Source organism: Zonotrichia leucophrys, chromosome 2, assembly GCF_028769735.1.
Source record: "Zonotrichia leucophrys gambelii isolate GWCS_2022_RI chromosome 2, RI_Zleu_2.0, whole genome shotgun sequence".
Taxonomy (NCBI): Eukaryota; Metazoa; Chordata; class Aves; order Passeriformes; family Passerellidae; genus Zonotrichia; species Zonotrichia leucophrys.
In genome coordinates, this window is record NC_088171.1 from 6,219,599 (window position 1) to 6,238,505 (window position 18,907).

Genomic DNA, 18,907 nt, shown 5'->3' on the forward strand with positions numbered 1-18,907 from the left:
AGTGATGTATATTCAGGGTAAATCTTTCCTGCAGACAAAATTTTGGTCTGAATCATCAGTGACTAAAACTGTATTTCATGCACTGATCTCCCAGCAATGAATTATTCTCATTGCAATGCTCTCACAGCAAGAGACTGAAGGCTGGAGAACCCAACAACTGAGATGAGCCAGGAAATATCACCATACATCAGTGCAGGAAAACCCCACATCCATTCTTTTCCTCTTCTGTGGATGACCAGATATGGCAGTATAACACTTTGTTCAAAAGATTTTTTGATTAACTAAATCATATTATTTTTGTGGATGAAGATTAGGTGAGTATTGCAGACCACTTCTGTGTTGGTACTAAGGCAAAAAGATTCAAAAGGTTCTGTTTATCCAGGCACCCAAACCTGAATTGCTTTGGTCATCACAATCTTTCCAGCAGTCAGGCAATATTTTGCAGGTAATTGACCAAATAACACAAAACCAAAGTGCAAAGGCTCAAAGTGAGGTTGCACTACTGACAATAATTAAAGCTCTCACTCCTATCATTTGATGACCTCACTCTAGAGCTTTATTAAACATTCACAGGGACTATTTCAGCATTCAGTATTAGCAAAAGCAGGAGTTTAACTACCAGAGTGATTTGGGCACAGATTCTCTCAAATCAGTTCAGACTTGGCTTATGAAGGCTTAGCTTTTACTGGTGGATTTACAAGCCCAAGCAAAACTCAGTGTGTTCTAAGCTGATAGACAATTGTTTGCTCATGATTTCACATCAGTTTAACTAAATTGGATTCAAACCTGAATAGCAGTGGGGAAATGAGCCAAAAGCATCAGAAAAGCATTAGTAGAATAGAGAAAAAGTAACATGAAAAACTCCTCATTTTTCTCTGAGATTAGCAAGAGGCTGGCTTGGTGAAGATCTTAACGTGGATCAGCCCAGCAAATTTTCTTCCCTGACTCAATATCCCCTTTTCTTTCCTGTACCATAGCTGCAGTTGAAATATATTCAGTCATTCTGAGCTATCAGAGGTGGTGAATTAGCTTGTAAACCATGATAAAGTATAATTGAGAATACGTGCTATTGGAAAAGCAAATCATTTTAGTTTTAGTTTGCCTAACCACACTTAACAAGACTAGGGACAGTTAGACCTTTCATTATTAGGAGTTCATATGCTCCAAAATGCACAGGAAAATTGCCAGCACAGGGATGGATTAAATAATGATAATGTTGAGAAGCAAACAGTGACAGTGAGAAAATAATAATAGCTTGTCCTGTTATAATGCCTCTTTCGTGAATAACTGAAACATCTCGGCATGGCTAGAACTGGAGCAATAAATTTTTCATTTAGTGCAGTAAGAGACTTATTTTACCCATATTGTTGTGCCCAAATTTTGGAGGCAACTTTCCATGAGACAAAGGCACAGAAGAGCACTTGGGTGGCCAAGAGGACTTGATGCCATCAGACCTCAATTCTCTCCCTATCTTAAAACAGTCTGGGAGCTCTGAAATTTTGACACAAGCCTCAGCAGCTCCTGGGCCATGAGAGGTCTGAAAATAAGGATGAACTGGTGCCATCCTGCCCCTCAGTCCTCAGAAAAAGACTCCAGAGAGACCAGGATCTCCACCTGGCAGAGGCTTTACACTCATGAGTCCAGAATGAAGTACCTTAGATCTGCCTGTCCCAAATATGACATCTCTCATTCTCCCCATTTGTTGTCCATCAGGGAATTGTTTCAGAGGTGGCACTTCCCTGCAAGGGAGGTTATTTTAGAAGGATGTATTTACAGTATTTCAGGCAGTATTTTAGAAGGATGAGGGGGATGATGAGAGACCATTTAATGTGAAAATGATCCTGGGCGAAGTCATGGTGAGACTGCTACAAGATGCATGCAGGAAAGAAACAGCATAATTAATGCTAGTTAGCATGATTTCATGGGAATAGTTCTTGTAAAACTGATATGGGCCTTTGATTTGATTACAAATTATGCTGATGACAGTAACTGTGCTGATACAGAATCCTTGGATTTCAGAGAGGAATCTGATACCATGAGATACTGTGATGCAAACACGAGCTTTGTACCAAGACAAGTAAACACATCTTAAAATGGGTGATGGATCTCAAAAAGTAATTGTAAACAGTGACCACACTGTAAATTTGGTGATGAGCATCTCAGGGTGAGGGATTGTTCAGAATGAGAACTCTTTAATCTGTACCTTAGCAGCATGTGGAAGAAAATAGAAAATATTTGCTGACAGCACTCAGAATCAATGTAAGGGAAATTACAGATAAGGGAATTATGCAGGCTGATCTGGATCACAGTGAAAAATGGATCTGTTGTACAACACACATTTTAATAAACCCACATACATTGGCTACCTCAGGAGGAGGAATGTAGGTCACTCTGGGGGATGTTTCTGGGAAAACAGCAGCTGAGAAGGACATAAGGACCAGGATGACTGTTCAGCAGGACACAGGCTTTGGGGCCAGTCTGACCAATGAGGTGACTTTAGAATCCCTGAATATGCAGGGGAATAACCCAGGAAACAGAGGGACATTCAACACTGGAATTCCATGAAAGTGCTGGAAAGGGGGAATTAAAAATGGGAAAGTCTCTGCAGGGAACTATGAGTGTGATTAAAAATCTGAAAGAAACATGACAGCTACAAGGAAGCTCTGATTTTTTTAATTACCCAGAGCAATGTGCAATGGTAACACTCCCCAGTGAAGATGGGAGTGATAGGAGAAGACATCTAAGAGCAGATGCCTCAAGTTCAACAAATTTCACCCAAAAATGCAGCAACTGTTTCTAAAACTGAGGACAAAGGGCACCAGGAACAGATTATCTAATAATACATTTTTTCCTCCATTATTTGACATCATGACACTGAAAATTAGATGTCTTTGCAAAAGCTGTGCCTGAGCTTCACTGGGAGTTATAGTCTGGGCCTGAAATCACTGTTGGGAGTCTATCAGAGCAAAGAGAGGATTAACTCATCATGCAAGTCTATTTCTGGATTAAAAATCTGAATCAGCTTTGGTTGAGGAGGTGGCCTGTGAGATCAGGGGAGCTGGAGACCAAACACAGGTTATAGATTGCATCACTGTGAGTTAGGGCAGAGGGTGGCTCAGTTTCTAGATGTCCCTAAAGAAGTCACCTGGAAGGTGTAAAAGGTATTGATAGAAACCAACAAGTATGAAACCTTTTCTTACACATGGGTATATGTGCTGCTATTCCAGAGTGCAGCAGAAATTCCTCCCTTTCCATGGCAAGATGTGTAACTTTTAATATGAATTTATGATAGTGACCTGCCTTTATGTATCCAGGTCTTCCTCTCACTTTTCTCTGTGCAAAACAAGAATGCTTCCACCAGAACAAATGGCATCACCCTGGTGCACGAGCAGAAGCAGTGAGGGAAGAATGAAACCCCTGTTAATAATTCATTCAGAGAGGTGCTGCAGGATTTGCTCCAGCCTTGTGCCTTGTTTTGTTATCTACAGGCCATTGAACATAACTCAGCAGAAGGGAAAAAGCAGGATGTGGGCATGGCCATCACTTGTACTGCTGAAACCTGGCTTCACAAATGCATGTGGCTTTTGCTGGCATGGGTTAAAACTGAAGAAAAATATTGCTGTGCAGAGAAGCAAATGAAAACTACTTTGACAAGAGCCAAGGCTATATCCAAACAAGCCTTTGATTTGGAAACTCTTTGGCATTTTGGTTAACACAGTAAATTTGGTCTAAAAATGATGAGGTTAGAAATTGATTGACGTCCAAAACTGGAAGATAAAATTAGCAAACAAACAAAACAAAAAAACTCCAAGAAAAGTCATCAGGAATGGGCCTATACAGAAAAACAAAACAAAACAATTGGTCAAACAGCTTTTCCTGTGTGAAAATCAGCTTCATTCATAAATGCACAAAATATAAATCTGAGTTTTGGCAGATCTACATAATTTTGTATTGTGTGCTGTAGAGGAAGCTGCTGCTACACATGCATGAAAACCATTTCACTCCTCTGGGTATTTTTCTTCCACAGCAATGCAAAAATGATGGAGAAGGGAATGTTATGTTATCAGCTTGTCAGAAAATTGGACACTAACAGAAGAGAAAAGAAGAGCTGACATTTCCCATAATCACATTCACCAATTGAATAAAGTTTAATTTTTATGGATCAATATCACCTTGTCTCAGTTGCAGAAATGTAGATGGAGAAGAGGAAGAGCTGAGTGCCCTCCTATCAGATTTTAGTCTCCAAAGCATGAGACAGGGATGGAGAGAAATTCTTGTTGTGGGGCTGGTCTGCAGCCATCTGGGAGGCAGTATTGCCTGGACCACGCAAAGGCAGCATCTCCAAAGGCTGTGAGCATGGAGAAACCTGTTCTCCATGGAAATAGGAAACGGGGAAACTACATTTTGTGACAGAGTCCTTCCCTCAGAAAAAGTCTTGCATGGTGTGACTGTTGTAATGTGCTGTGCAGGATTGGGGACCAGGACCCTTCCAGCTCAGGATGTTCTGTGATTGATTCTTTAGTGATCTCTGATTCTCCAGTGTAAGGTTTGATGTGCACAGATGCCTGAACCCCCTTAAACCCCAGCAGTGCTCAAAACAGCCAATGATGTGCACCTTCCCTGGGTGTTGTGCACAGCACTGCATTCAAACCTGGCTATGGAGGGTCTGTAGATGGTCTGACCTTTGGTTTTTTTGCTTGACTTCAGCATGGTGTTCATTTCCATCATTCACACACCTTTAAAGCTCCTTCTGCTTTTTGTAGTGTATGATTTTATGCAGGGGTTGACAGCTCTGCCTGGGTTAATGTGTAGGAATTTTACAGCATGACAGGAAAAAAAATAAATTTTGTTAAATTAGAATGATTTTGCTCATTTAATCATGCATACTGATCAGATAGGGGAAGTTGGCTTAGTACAGCATGTCTCAATCTGTTATTATTTAATTAAGCAAAATTTATCACAGTCATAGTTCACAACCCACTGGCTACAGAGGCCTGAGTGGATTCAAAGATTTCAGAAATCTTTTTTTCTCTCTTTTGAGTCACTGTAGAGCACCCCAGCTGTTTCCAATTAATCACATTATTATTTTAGTTTGACTGAAGTGCACTATCCAGAAAGATCTTAGAGGTCAAGATGACTTCTGAATTCAGAGATTCCTCTTGAAAAAGCATCAACCCTTGGGTGGGATGCCAACAGATTCCTTCTTTGATTATCAAAAGGGAAAAAATTAGTGATATTTGAATACTTTAGAGGTGGTCTGGCTCCTTAGGCAGTGTCAGTGCTTATCCACCTGTCACCATGTGAGGGTTCAGACTCATTAATCAAGGGTGCAGGGCAGCTTGTTAATAAAGTGCCCATACAAATGCTGACATTAATTCTGTTTTCCCTTTCCTCTTTCCCCCTAGGTGGTGGTCAATGCCCTTGTGGGAGCCATCCCCTCCATCATGAATGTTCTGCTCGTCTGCCTCATCTTCTGGCTCATCTTCAGCATCATGGGAGTGAACCTCTTTGCTGGGAAGTTTGGGAAGTGCATTAATAAGACAGAAGGAGATATGCCTTTGGACTCTAAAATTATTAACAACATGAGTGACTGCATCCTTTACAACGTGTCGGGCACGTTTTACTGGACAAAAGTTAAAGTTAACTTTGATAATGTTGGTGCTGGGTACCTGGCTCTGCTGCAAGTGGTAAGTGTGACCCCCAGAAACTCATGAGTGGATATTGCTGAAAACACTGAAAACATCACCTCAAAAGCTCAGGTTAACCTCTGGGCTTTTCTGGGTTTCTCATGATAATAACTTTTATCAAGTGTAAATAAATCACATTTTGCCTATTAACTTGGCCTAGAGATATTATGGCAGCTTATGGTTTTAATTGAGGTTTCTGCTGCTGTGTCACTATTACAGTTCTCTGGGAGGTTATTGGACTATTGAGGTGAATTAAAGATCATTTTGTCAATATTGTAATCCAGAGCAAAGTTCACTTCCAGAAAAGAAATCTATGATAGAGGAAGGACTTTCCATGCAGACAGAGGGCACTGGCCCTCCTGAACAGCCTGGGATTTCACTATGTCCTGCTGGGGAAAAAATGAAGTTTTAGTGCCTTCAGTTTCCCAGCTGAAGATAATGCATGAAGCTGTAGTCTTAATTTATGTCCCTCTGTTCACTTTCCATTTCTGAGAAGGACACTGGTGCCTCTCATTCTGGTTCCTCACTTTGTGTCCACCTGCTAAAATAATGACTCAGATTGAATTTAACTGTGGGTCATGGTGGGGATCAGGTTGCTGACACCACCCCCAGCCCAGCCTCTCTGGGAAGGTGGCAGGAGCATAGCAGAAAAGAGACTGCTGAGGTTCAGAGATTATGGCAATATTTGAGCTGTAAAGGCAGAAGGAAGCCACTTCTACAACCTTTCCCACCATCAAATGTAAAATATAGATAAATGAGTTATATGCATTGAGATTCACTGTGTTTTGACACAGGACAGCCTAACAGAGAGAATGACAGGGGACTCCACCTTGTCCAGGCCCTGCTGCTGGACTGCTGGGTGATTTCAGACAGATTGTTTTGTGTTTCAATTCCTCAGGGCCCTCACATAAAGTGGAGGTTATGATGTTTATTTCCATAGTTCCTAATCTGGAGCCAACTGATGGCAGGTGCTGGATCTGCACTTGGAGTGTTTGCTCATTGCAATTTTTGCATGCAGAAATTGCTTGCTACATCTTTGGGCAGGGAGGTTTATTTCTTGAAACACCTGTGATGGAATCCCTCAGTTCTGGGATAAAAAATTGTGTTCTGGGAGATCAATTCATTTGTCACCCGTAGCATCCGTCCTTTGCAATGCAGCAGGGCACTGCTTTCAGCCCCCTCCTGCCCTTCCAAAAGGGCACAGGTCCCCATCAGATCTGCCAGCCCTTCTCCCTCCCAAGAAGTGAGTTTGTTTTTTTCCCAGATCTGGTTTTCTCTGTCACAGAGGCATGGAACAGCTCTATGAAGCAATTCTCCTTTCTGGTAGAAATCCTTGTTCTTATGTGTGCAGTTCCTAGTACACAAACACTTGAGTTTGAGATCTTCTGATCAGTGTCCACTGAGTTTCTCTTTCACACCCTCTGGAAAGCAGAAACTTTGGAATGGGCACAACCACTTTTGATTCTTTCCATGACACAAACTTGCTGAGAGTGAGAGCTTTTATCTGTTGCACGTAATTATGACATTCAGCTCAGCCATGCAGGGTAGATTATTTCACTTTGAAAGCCTTCAACTAGATTTTCTGTTCCAAATAGTGTTTTCTTTGTCTTTCATTTAAACATCCAATGTAGATGAGCAAGAATTTCCAGGTTTAAAATACTGTACCTTACCTGAAGTTTCTTAATTCTTCTGATTATATAACAATTGCCGACTTTTTGGGGGGAGGAAAAACTCCATCAGAGGGGTTGCTATTCCTTCACCATTTCTTTTATAAGTATCAAGCTCCAGATTTCTGAAAATCTTTAGGTGTTCATAAGTTGGCATTTCTTAAGGAATATCCTGAAGTAGTTACATCTGTTGGGATCAGTGGTGGCAGAAGAAACATAACTGGTTGTAAGGTGGATCTCAGCACACATTTGAAGGGAATGGGCTAATGCTGCTCTTTTCCAGCTGAAAATGGGAAAATGGCTTCTTTCAAATCTGTGTTTCTGTATTTGGTAGGACAGAAATAGATCTTTTAGTTGCAAAATAAGTCTTATAAAACTAGGCCTGGTCAGGCTGAACAAACTGGTTTTAGCAGGAAATCAGGTAGGATTTCTATGACAAGTGGCAACTCCTTCTTCACAGAGGAAGAGCAGGAGCCAGTTTCCATCAGGGGATTGATTTTGGCTTTAATCCTGCATGTGGAGCTCTTATGTCTGCTGCTGACCGCAGGCAGTAAAGTGAAAAGGTGACACACACAAAGGAGGGGCCCAAACATTTGGATCTCCTTTGCCAGGAGTGTCTGTGACAGGTGCCTCTTGCCAAATATCCTCCATGAGGAGTCACATTTCATGGGCAAACCCCCGTGGGAAATGCAGGGGCTCAGCCGACAGCCCAGCTCCCCTGGACAGTCAGACACCTCTGTGATGGTGTTCACAGGGGTCTGAGGATGAGGGATGAGATGAGGATCTGACTCCATGTTTCAGAAGGCTTGATTTATTATTTTATGATATATATTATATTAAAACTATACTAAAAGAATAGAAGAAAAAGTTTCATCAGAAGGCTAGCTAAGAATAGAAAAAGAAGGAATGAATAACAAAGGGTTTTGGCTTGGCTCTGTCTGAGCCAGCTGGGCTGTGATTGGCCAATAATTAGAAACAGCTCTATGAGACCAATTGCAGATCCACCTGTTGCATTCCACAGCAGTAGATAACCATTGTTTACATTTTGTTCCTGAGGCCTCGCAGCTTCTCAGGAGGAAAAATCCTAAGGAAAGGATTTTTCATAAAAGATGTCTGTGACAGACCTCTGTGCATCCCTGTGCATGGCAGAGCAAGGTGGAGATCAGCATTTTTGGGTTACAACCTGCCAGGATCCCAAACATGAGTGTTCAAGTGCGACTTGGCTTTTGACTGGTGACATTTTCAACTGCCACAGCATGGATCTGAGTGGCTCTGAAGTTCCTTTGTAATGCCTGCAAATCCAAATGGAAATCGGTAAAACAAATCTGTTTGGTGCTCTGTCTTCTTCAGCAGTGTAGTTGAAAGAAATGAAAGTTGCTACTGTGGAAATGCTAGGACATGAGTCTACCCAGAGGAAAGTTTTCTGAGTGAAATTTGCCCCAAATATATTCTGCTCTTTCCCTGCCTTGATTGATATCCATTGCGTGTCACAGACATCTTTTATGAAAAATCCTTTCCTTAGGATTTTTTCTTCTGAGAACCTGAGAGGCCTCAGGAACAAAATGTAAACAATGATTATCTGCTGCTGTGGAATGCAACAGGTGCATCTGTGATTGGTCTCATGTGGTTGTTTCTAATTAATGGCCAATCACAGTCAGCTGGCTCAGACTCTCTGTCTGAGCCACAAGCCTTTGTTATCATTCTTTCTATTCTTAGCTAGCCTTCTGATGAAATTATTTCTTCTATTCTTTTAGTATAGTTTTAATATAATATATATAATAAAATAATAAATCAGCCTTCTGAAACATGGAGTCAGATCCTTGTCTCTTCCCTCATCCTTGGACCCCTGTGAACACGGTCACAATTGTGCTCTCCTGAAGTTTCCACTTTGAGTTAATGAGAAAATTCATGCAAAGTGTCAAGCTCCTCCAACTAAAAGCAGGCTGTCCCAAACGAGGTTAATAAAATAACAGAGGTAACTGCTCTGCTCAGTCTGCAAGCAAGAGGAATGCTTCATTCATGGGCAGGGAAAGATTTTTGTCCTCACAGCTTTTTGACTTGAAAGAAGGATGATTTACTTTCCTGGTGATTTAACACTCCTAAACCCCTAATCTAGCAGGAAAAAGGTCTTGCTACAACCCAGTGCTTCAAGAATAGTTTTTCTGTATTCCAAATTTCCTTAAAATTTCATGGCACTGTGTTCTATAAATCTGTATTTGAACGAATCAAAGAAATATCTTAAATTTCCAGTAGCAGTTTTGCACTTCCCTTGCATAATCCCACGCTTCCACCCTGTGATCACCTCTGCATATTTTTTTAGCAATGTATTTTGAAATTTCAACAATCTATTGAAGAATACCCAGGAAATAAGTGGTCTTTCATGCAGCATTTGGCTTGTTTGGAAAAGTTCTTAGGCAGAATGGATTTAGATTGACTATATCCTACTCAAATTTGAATTTGTCCCATAAACTCTGTCCCTTTGGGACTTCAGATGAGGAGTGGGGAGATAAAAGAAGCACTTCCAGACCAGCACAGCAAGCAGGAGCAGCAGAGTTAAAGCAATCTCTCATGCCAGGTTTGAAGTCCTGAGTGAGCCCATAAATCAGACACAAAATGGTCATGAGGCAGAGCTGTGTGTCTAAAGTTACTGCATTACGACATCTCTTGCACTTCTGTGGACTGCAATGCCTGATTTTACTGTCACTGTGGGTGCAGAATGTGCAAAAGAATCTCTGGCTTAGCTTTCATAAATTTGTCTCATCAACAGTAATGCCCAAAGAAACATTTCAGCAATGTGAAGGCCAGTGTTTCAGCCATGAAAAGCAGACATTTTTATTGAACAATTTGTTTTCCTGGGGAAAAAAAAAAGAGAGAAAAAGAAAGAAAAAGATGAAAAAGGAAAAATAGAAAAAGAAAAAGAAAAAGAAAAAGAAAAAGAGAAGTAAATTCCAGAAGCTTACAGATTTAGACTTGCTTTACTTCAAGGCACCATTTGGTTTGGGGCAGCCAGAGACATCCCACCTTTCCCCTCCCCACTAATTTGCTGCATTGCAGCTCTAACCAGCAGTGAAATAACGAAATGTAATCCCATCCCAGGATGAGTTTATCAGCAGATAATCTCATCACATGACAGTTTCAGTAGAAAATGGTGCTTCTCTGGATGGCTTCCAGGCAGGATAATATCACCAACACTCAAACGCAGATTTTGTCACTTCCTTATCCAGAGTGTAAGTGGTTACTAATTCCAGATAAATAATTTCTTTTCCCAGTGTTATATTTCTTTCATTCTCAGTATCTTTTACCCTCTGCAGGTGAAGTGTCCAGGGAAGCTTTCCAGATGTCCCACAGATTTTTAATTCTCTTGCTTCTCGACGACTGTGGGAAACAGAAAATCACAGCACTTCATTCTCTCAATATTTATTTTAGTCAGATCACTTCATTATCCTTTTTCACTACAAACCCCTGTGCTTTGCAGGAGAGTTGCTGGAGTCTGTGGTACACACTGAGGGGTCAAATAGCTGCTCAAGAGAAAAGATTTCCTCCCAAGTGGGAGAAAAGTACAGGCTGAGATCCAATCACTTTGTGCCACAGGGAAAGGATTTCATGTTTCATCCCAGCCACCCTTCCTGAGCAGCACTTGGAGCTGAAAGCTCTGATGGCAGCAGAAAGTCTTTCATCAGATTAGAAAGAGAATGGCAAAAAAGGAAAATAATAGGGTATTTAAGGAGTATCAGCATGGCAAGTTCAAATAATTTTTTGTTTTGATAAAAATGCTGATTGTTCCTGTAGATACTTCACCTAAAGTGATTTTTAACACTCAGCACTATGGAAGAGATTTTCCAAAGGGTTCTGATTTGGGTGAGTGGGTTAATCTCTTTCAGGCAATAGATAAGAATAGGTGCAACCTTTCAAACACTATTTTATGTATACTTTTGTGAGAAATATCATTGATCTCTTGTACATTTTCTTTTGGCTCAGTAGCATTTAGAAGGAATTGTGAAGGCAACATTACCTCCAGGACTTAATATAATAATAGAGAGTTCTGAATGTACCCACCTCAGCCCAACTTCCTGAGTTTCTCTTGGTAACCTCTGGCCAAATTCCTGCTGGAATTTTCTGGAATTCTATGCCTACCCAGTAGGGCAAAACTCAACTTAAATGTCAGTAGGATGTAAAAAAATATTGGGTGTGGGTCTTGCATGCATGACAGTGTAAATCTGATGAAATTAATAAATCTAAAAATGCTTTATTATCTGCTCAATCTGACTCAGGTCAGGGTAGGTCTAAATAGAAGTCAAATGAAAACAATTCTGGAGAGCCCAAATAAAGGCAGCGGGGCTTAGGCCAGAGTCAGAACTAATGCCTGTGCCTAATAAGAGGCAAATATTGGGATCAAAGAGTCGTGGGTTTGCTACAGAATAGTAAAAAAATCATTTCCCTGTGTTCCTCCCAGGAGTGCTGTCACTGCATTGAACATTCCAATAAGAGACACTGACTTCTGTGGAATCTTTTCTTCTTTAAACAATTATTAAAAAGAAAAAATATTAAAACTACTGTCTTCATAAAGCTTAATAAAAATAAAATCTGAACAGTAAAGCAGATTGATTTTCAGGGCCAGGCTCACAGCAGGTGTTGATTGCCTTTGCCTCTTTCAAGTCAGCTGTGATTTATGCAACTCCCTGGGGTTTAATATTGTTGTGATTTGCCCTGGTTTAGAAGAGGGCAGAATTAAAGCAGGATGTGGATGGGATCCATCTCACCTGTGCAAGGCTTGTGCAAGGCAACAATCTTTAATGTTATGTGCAGCCATATCTCTTCATTACTTGAAATTTTTCAGGTCAGAACTTCCAAAGATTTAATTGTTATGTTTTCTTTCCTTCTTAAAATCTCTACTAAAAACCTCTCTTTTATACTTGCAAGTGCAGAAAGTCCAGAAACAAAAATGAGAAAATCCAGGATAAAACCATGCTGGAATTAATTTAAATATCTAAATGAGCATAAAGTCAAGGACACATGTTAGATTGCAAGGCAGGCAATGTATTAATTGTGAAGTACATGCTCAACATTGCACTTTGAAGGTTCATCATGGAGATTATATCATTTCAGGGTGTACTTGTTTAATATGCTTATGTTTTATGTGGGATTTTTTTTTCAGGCCACATTTAAAGGCTGGATGGATATTATGTATGCAGCAGTGGATTCAAGAGAGGTAAGTCTCTGCAAGGAAATTAATAATTTCCTGTTCCATTGCCTTTTGCAGCACTGATGGTGCTTAACAACAAACAACAAAATTAAATACATGCAGGGTGCCCATCCCTGTCTTACTCTGGCTGGGACATTGCAGACCCTCATTGTTTGTACTGGAGCAGGATGACCCTGAAATTAAAGTAAATGTGGCCCTTACTCCTACAAAACTGATTTATCTATTCCTGCTGCACAACTCCCAGCACACAGAGGCACCTCAAGAATTAGTCTGAGTCCATCAAAGACCTAAATTGCTCTCTATATTTCCTCCCCTTTCCCTGTTCATTGCCTTATTTTCCAACTTCTGCTGATAACATGGCTTTAGAAGTGCTGGGTTTAGGTTGAATTGCCCTGTGAAACAAGTATTTAATCCTTCCTACACCTTCACTTTGAGCCAGTGTCTTTTCTGCAGCCAGCAGCTCCTCTGGAGGAGTGTGGAGAAGCTCCTGGCAGACAGAGAGGGTGGTGTGAGCTTCCAGCTCTGATGGGATGTCCTGGGGACTCTCAGTGACAGCTCAGTTCCCACCTGCATCCTGGTCAGCTTTCAGGTTTCCATAAAAGCAAACAAACATAAAAAGCATTTCCCTTGCTACACCATGTGTGGTTAGTTTATCTTTTTATTAAAAGAGCTACGGTTTTCTTCTTTTAATTGTATTAGAGGAACAAGTTTACACCAACTGTTAATTTTTGAGGCAGCTGTCTGGTACTAGGAATTTGACAGGCTGAATTTAGGGCAAAAGTTGAGGCCTAAGGGGAGGAATAAGGGGTGGAAAAACTTCATGGCACCACAGGAGCAGAGAACTATCTTTAATAACATAGCTCATGGTGTGATTTATTCTGGTACATGTGCACAGGTATCCTCCCTGCTGCTGAATGAAACTCATGGATTACCCACAAGAAAATATGGCATTTAGGGAATGCACCTTGTTTAGATACCAGGAGCTGATGTGGCAAATCTGAGCACTGTCACCAAACATGGCAGAGGTGATTTGAGGTTATCAGACTCAAGTCACGCCTTTCTCAGATCTTCAGCAATAGACTTTATTCCATTGTACCTCTCACCAAAAAAAAAAAAAAATTGCACTTTAAAATGCAGTGTTTTTCATTAGGATTCAATTATACTGCAATCATACTTCTGTTTTATTGTAAGTACCATTAGTTCATGCAGGCATTAGGATAATCAGAAAATGGATTCTTTTCCTCTTCTGTGTTCAGACCGAGAACATTTGGTAGGATTTATTCTGGAGTTGCACTTTCTGGATCAGTGTGATTGCTGTGGCAGTGTTGTGAAGTGTTGCTGAAATTATTGTGGCATTGAAGGTACAAGTGGTAAACTTCAGAGGAGAGCTGACTGCTCACAGGAGTCACAGTATTTTTCTAATTTTTCATAACTTTTATTTCCAATGGACAGCTCTGTTCTGACTGCATCAATATTTTGATGTGTGCAGAGGTTGGTGTCATTTTCACACTCTCCCTTTTCCCTTTGCAGTGCGAGGAGCAGCCTGAGTGGGAATGTAATTTATACATGTATCTTTACTTTGTGATTTTCATCATCTTCGGCTCTTTCTTCACACTGAACCTCTTCATTGGTGTCATCATTGACAATTTTAACCAACAAAAGAAAAAGATAAGTAGTGCATATGCTACACATCATCCTGTGACTGCAGATTTATCAGCAATGGCTTTGCCACAGCACCCTTGAGATAGCAGAGGCGGAGCATCTGCAGAAAGCACCTTCAGGATTTCTACAAAGGCACAGATATAGCAGTCCCTGGTGTCTCTAGAGCATGAGCATCCTGAAAATATGGGGTGGGGGATTCTATTCCCCACAAATTGCAGCAAAGCAGCTCAGGCAGAGGGGATCTCTGGCACAAAATCTGACACAGGAGCATAGACTGGCCTGGTGTCCTCTGTGCACCAACACCACTGTCCCTCTGAGCAGCCCAATCTGATGAAAGCTACATTAAAAGGAAATTAAATAGGAGAGGAATCACCCTTTGGAAGGGGGGCAGAGGCAAGCTCTCTTCATCAAAAGTAATGGTGTTGTTCTCACCCTATACTTAGGTGGCCAGGATATCTTCATGACAGAAGAACAGAAAAAATATTATAATGCAATGAAAAAGTTGGGATCTAAGAAACCTCAAAAGCCAATTCCAAGGCCGCTGGTAAGAACACCATAATTCAGTTGAACTTTGTGTAATAGTTGAATGTTTATTTACTTGAATTAGCACCATTCCACTCTCCAGCATAGGAAGATTTATTGCTCCCAGATGAAAGGCACTTAATAATTATACGTTTTGATTTTGGATGATATTTACAAGTCCACTGACCTGTGGTACAAAATTCCCTCTTCTGCAGCATTGGCTAACATTGCAATTTACATGTGCCATTTACTTATGCCAGTGGCCACCTGCCTGCACTGAATAAATTCATGGCCACAGTCCAGTGTCTTGTTTACAGCAGTTTCAAAAAGCATTAGGAACAAATGGGTTTGAAAACTCCATCAAAAAAATATTCATCATCACTTTTAAGTTTATGAAGTTCCAATCAGATGCAATATAAGCTCTGTTTTCCTTTGCTTTCTAATCAATCAGGAGACAATTATATAATTTTCACATGGCTCAGATTTCCCAACTAAACCTTTTCCTTTCCCCCAGAACAAATACCAAGGTTTTATTTTCGATGTCGTCTCAAAACAAGCCTTCGATGTCTCCATCATGATTCTCATCTGCCTTAACATGGTTACCATGATGGTGGAAACAGATGACCAAAGTCAAGAAAAAGTGAACATCCTCCACAAAATCAACATGCTTTTTGTTGCCATCTTCACTGGGGAATGCATCTTCAAAATGCTGGCTCTGCGGCACTACTACTTCACCAACGGCTGGAACATTTTTGACTTTGTGGTTGTGATTCTGTCCATCGTAGGTAGGTGACCCTGGATTTTCACCCAGACTCCAAGGTTAGAAAGGTAGACGTAAAATTAATTGGCAAAATTAATTTTGTGCAATAATATATGCTTTCAACTCAGAGAATTAAGTCCTAAACACAGTTTTAATATGTAATTATAACTAACATACCACTGCCTAACAAAGATTGATTTGATGAGAAAAATTAGGAGGTTTATCAAAGTCTACACTTAATGATTCATGGTGATAAAACATGAACTGGCTGCTACATACACTTAACCCCAGTTCTTCATAAGAGCCAATGACAGAGAAATGAAAAAGCCACACGAAATTAGCACACGTGGATTGCTACTGCTTTGCTATTTTTGTTTTTATTACAAAAGTTTGAAATAGTCCTTCAGGGCAGGTTTGGGCAGTGAGTCTGACTTTTCTCAGCCTTGTTACTAGACCTCTGCTCATATAGCCAAGGGATGAAACAGAAAGAGGCAGTTTTATTGTTAACTTGTGGCATTTGCTGTTCTGGAGATGTATTTAGATGCTAAAGAAGTGCAGGTCAAATGAATCCAAAATCCTACCAAAAGAGTTTTCACTAAAGTTGGAAGTATCAGCAACTGGAAGGCGATCAACTGATCCAGAGAGCAAAAGGAGCTCAGAAATTCAATTCTTCTGGAAAAAAAGTTTGCATTTTGAGGGAGGGAATAGGTGAATGAAAAGTGTTGTGTTAGGAAAACATCCACTGATGCTCCTGCTGCTCTGAACACCCTTAGTGGACTGGGGAAGCTGCAAGATCCCAGTGACAGATCTCTGGTGCTCAGACACCCACCTGTGCTTTGGGGGCATTGAACAGCCTGGATTTCACAGGTTTGGGTCACCCAGGGAACATCATTGCCACACAGCTGTCACCAGAACCTTGATGTCAGAAGCTCTGGATATGCCCACAGCACACAGTGAACCAGAGCTGTCATGCTGCTCACAGTGCTGTCCCATGACCAGCCAGGCTGTTCCAGAGGCCTTGGGCCATGCCAGTGAGCCCTTTTCCTGTGGGAGACAGGAGCTCAGCAGGGCTCAGTGCAGCCAGGGACTTCAGGCATTCTGGACCAAGTGCTCTGCTCCTGCAGGAAGAGTTTAATACAGCGGTGCAAGCTCGTTTCCTTGCTAGCACAGCCTTAGCCCTTAGTTCCCTCCCAGTCCATCAGGGAAACTGGAAAAATTTATAAGCAAACAACCAACCAAGTGGATACACAGTAAAAACCTGCACTGTTCTGGTGGTAGCTCAAATAAAACAGGCCAAGCACACCAGCATTTCTGACTCATTATTTTACGGACAAAAATGTTGTCATATCAGAAAAATTCTGACATCTGCACTCAAGACAAATTTCTTAGGTGGGTCACGGTCAAAAAGCTGCAGTTATCTGTGTCTTGACTTGATCTTGGTTTCTCATTACCAACAGAAAAGCTTTCCCTTAATAAAATTGCCACTACCATTCTTTGTTACAGCCTCACAAGTTCTTATGGATTAAATGGGCATGAAAAAGCAGCAATGCCTTTCCCTTCATTGTGAGCCTTCCACTCTGGGCAACTTTCCATTTATTTTCTCAATAATCCTGACTGATTGCTTTAAAAGGAAAGCCTGGGATTATTTCCCATGTACTAACTTGCTGTCTGTCTCTTTTCTTTTCAAGGCACCGTACTTTCTGACATCATCCAGAAATATTTCTTCTCTCCCACACTCTTCAGAGTCATTCGTTTGGCTCGGATTGGCCGGATCCTGCGACTCATCCGGGGAGCCAAAGGAATTCGAACTCTCCTGTTTGCCTTAATGATGTCCCTTCCTGCTCTGTTCAACATTGGCCTCTTGCTGTTCCTGGTCATGTTCATTTATGCCATTTTTGGCATGGCTAACTTTGCCTACGTGAAGAAGGAGTATGGGATTGATGACATGTTCAACTTCCAAACCTTTGCTAACAGCATGCTCTGTCTCTTCCAAATCACCACGTCAGCTGGCTGGGACGGTCTTCTCAACCCCATTTTAAACACTGGACCACCGTATTGTGACCCAAACCTTCCCAATGCAAATGGCTCAAAGGGAGACTGCGGGAGCCCTGCTGTAGGGATTTTATTCTTTGTCACATATATCATTATATCATTTCTCATTGTTGTAAACATGTATATAGCCATTATTTTAGAGAACTTCAGTGTAGCCACTGAGGAAAGTACAGAGCCTCTAAGCGAGGATGATTTTGATATGTTCTATGAAATCTGGGAGAAGTTTGACCCTGAAGCCACTCAGTTTATTGAGTATTCTGCACTTTCAGACTTTGCAGACGCGTTGTCAGAACCTTTGCGCATAGCGAAACCCAACAAAATCAAACTCATAGCGATGGACCTGCCCATGGTCAGCGGAGACAGGATCCATTGCTTGGATATTTTGTTTGCTTTTACAAAAAGGGTGCTAGGAGAATCCGGGGAGATGGATGCCCTTAAAATACAGATGGAAGAGAAGTTCATGGCAGCCAACCCCTCCAAGATCTCCTACGAGCCGATAACAACGACGCTCAGGCGGAAACAAGAAGAGGTCTCCGCCATCGTCATCCAGAGGGCCTACAGGAGACACTTGTTCCGGCGCTCCATGAAGCAGGCATCCTACCTGTACCGGCACAGAACTTTGGAGAGCAGCAGCATCCTGGAGGACGATGCGCCCGAGAAGGAGGGTCTCATTGCATTCATGATGAACGAAAACTACGGCAGGCCCATAGACAAATCAGAAACTCTGTCCTCCACCTCCTTCCCTCCGTCCTACGACAGCGTCACCCGAGGCACGAGTGAAAACCTCCAGCTGAAGATAACGGATGTGAGCAAAAGCGATGAGGCTATAGATTGTCTTCTCTCACCCGACAAGGATAAGGAATCAATTGTTTAAGTGTTTGTTTAGAATGCTTTAAAACATTGTTTACAGAATGTAATGCTGTAACTACACAACGATTGAAGCAGCCTTCTTATTAAAAATTAGTTGCAAAAGAAAAAAAGTGGAGTTTTTACCCTTAACTACAGGAGTCTAATAAGTCATATAACATTTGACCCTGCTCTTTTTGACTTGGCTCAATATTTATATTTATATATGCACAGGAAGATTCTCTGCAGGGTCACAGCTGTTATATCAATGGTGTGAATAAGAATAGGCTAGACTGTAAAACAGTAAACACAGTGTATATCTATCCACAGATAAAGCCTGGCTGTATACATTCATTTAAGGTCTTACTCATATTAGTGTGTTTACTTATGGCGATGTATGACCTTGCATTCTAAAAAGAAAAAAAAATCACAGCTGCTGTAGCAAAATGTAACACTTACTGTATATGTTGTGAATGGTCTTTCATAAATTTATTATATTTGATATTTT

The 18,907-nt window shown here is 41.1% G+C and overlaps 1 protein-coding gene across 3 annotated transcripts in view; it reads left to right on the forward strand.

The window, feature by feature from the left end:
• Positions 1 to 18,533, forward strand: part of LOC135443558 (sodium channel protein type 5 subunit alpha-like) — a 214,421-nt gene extending 195,888 nt beyond the window's left edge. For all 3 annotated transcript variants that reach the window (XM_064703849.1, XM_064703850.1, XM_064703851.1), the window contains 6 exons: positions 5,406 to 5,687; positions 12,510 to 12,563; positions 14,088 to 14,229; positions 14,663 to 14,763; positions 15,256 to 15,526; positions 17,190 to 18,533. In XM_064703849.1, coding sequence (XP_064559919.1) covers positions 5,406 to 5,687; positions 12,510 to 12,563; positions 14,088 to 14,229; positions 14,663 to 14,763; positions 15,256 to 15,526; positions 17,190 to 18,427 — 2,088 coding nt within the window. In that variant the 3' untranslated portion in view covers positions 18,428 to 18,533. The remainder of the gene's footprint in view (positions 1 to 5,405; positions 5,688 to 12,509; positions 12,564 to 14,087; positions 14,230 to 14,662; positions 14,764 to 15,255; positions 15,527 to 17,189) is intronic.
• The last annotated feature ends 374 nt before the right edge of the window (positions 18,534 to 18,907 follow it).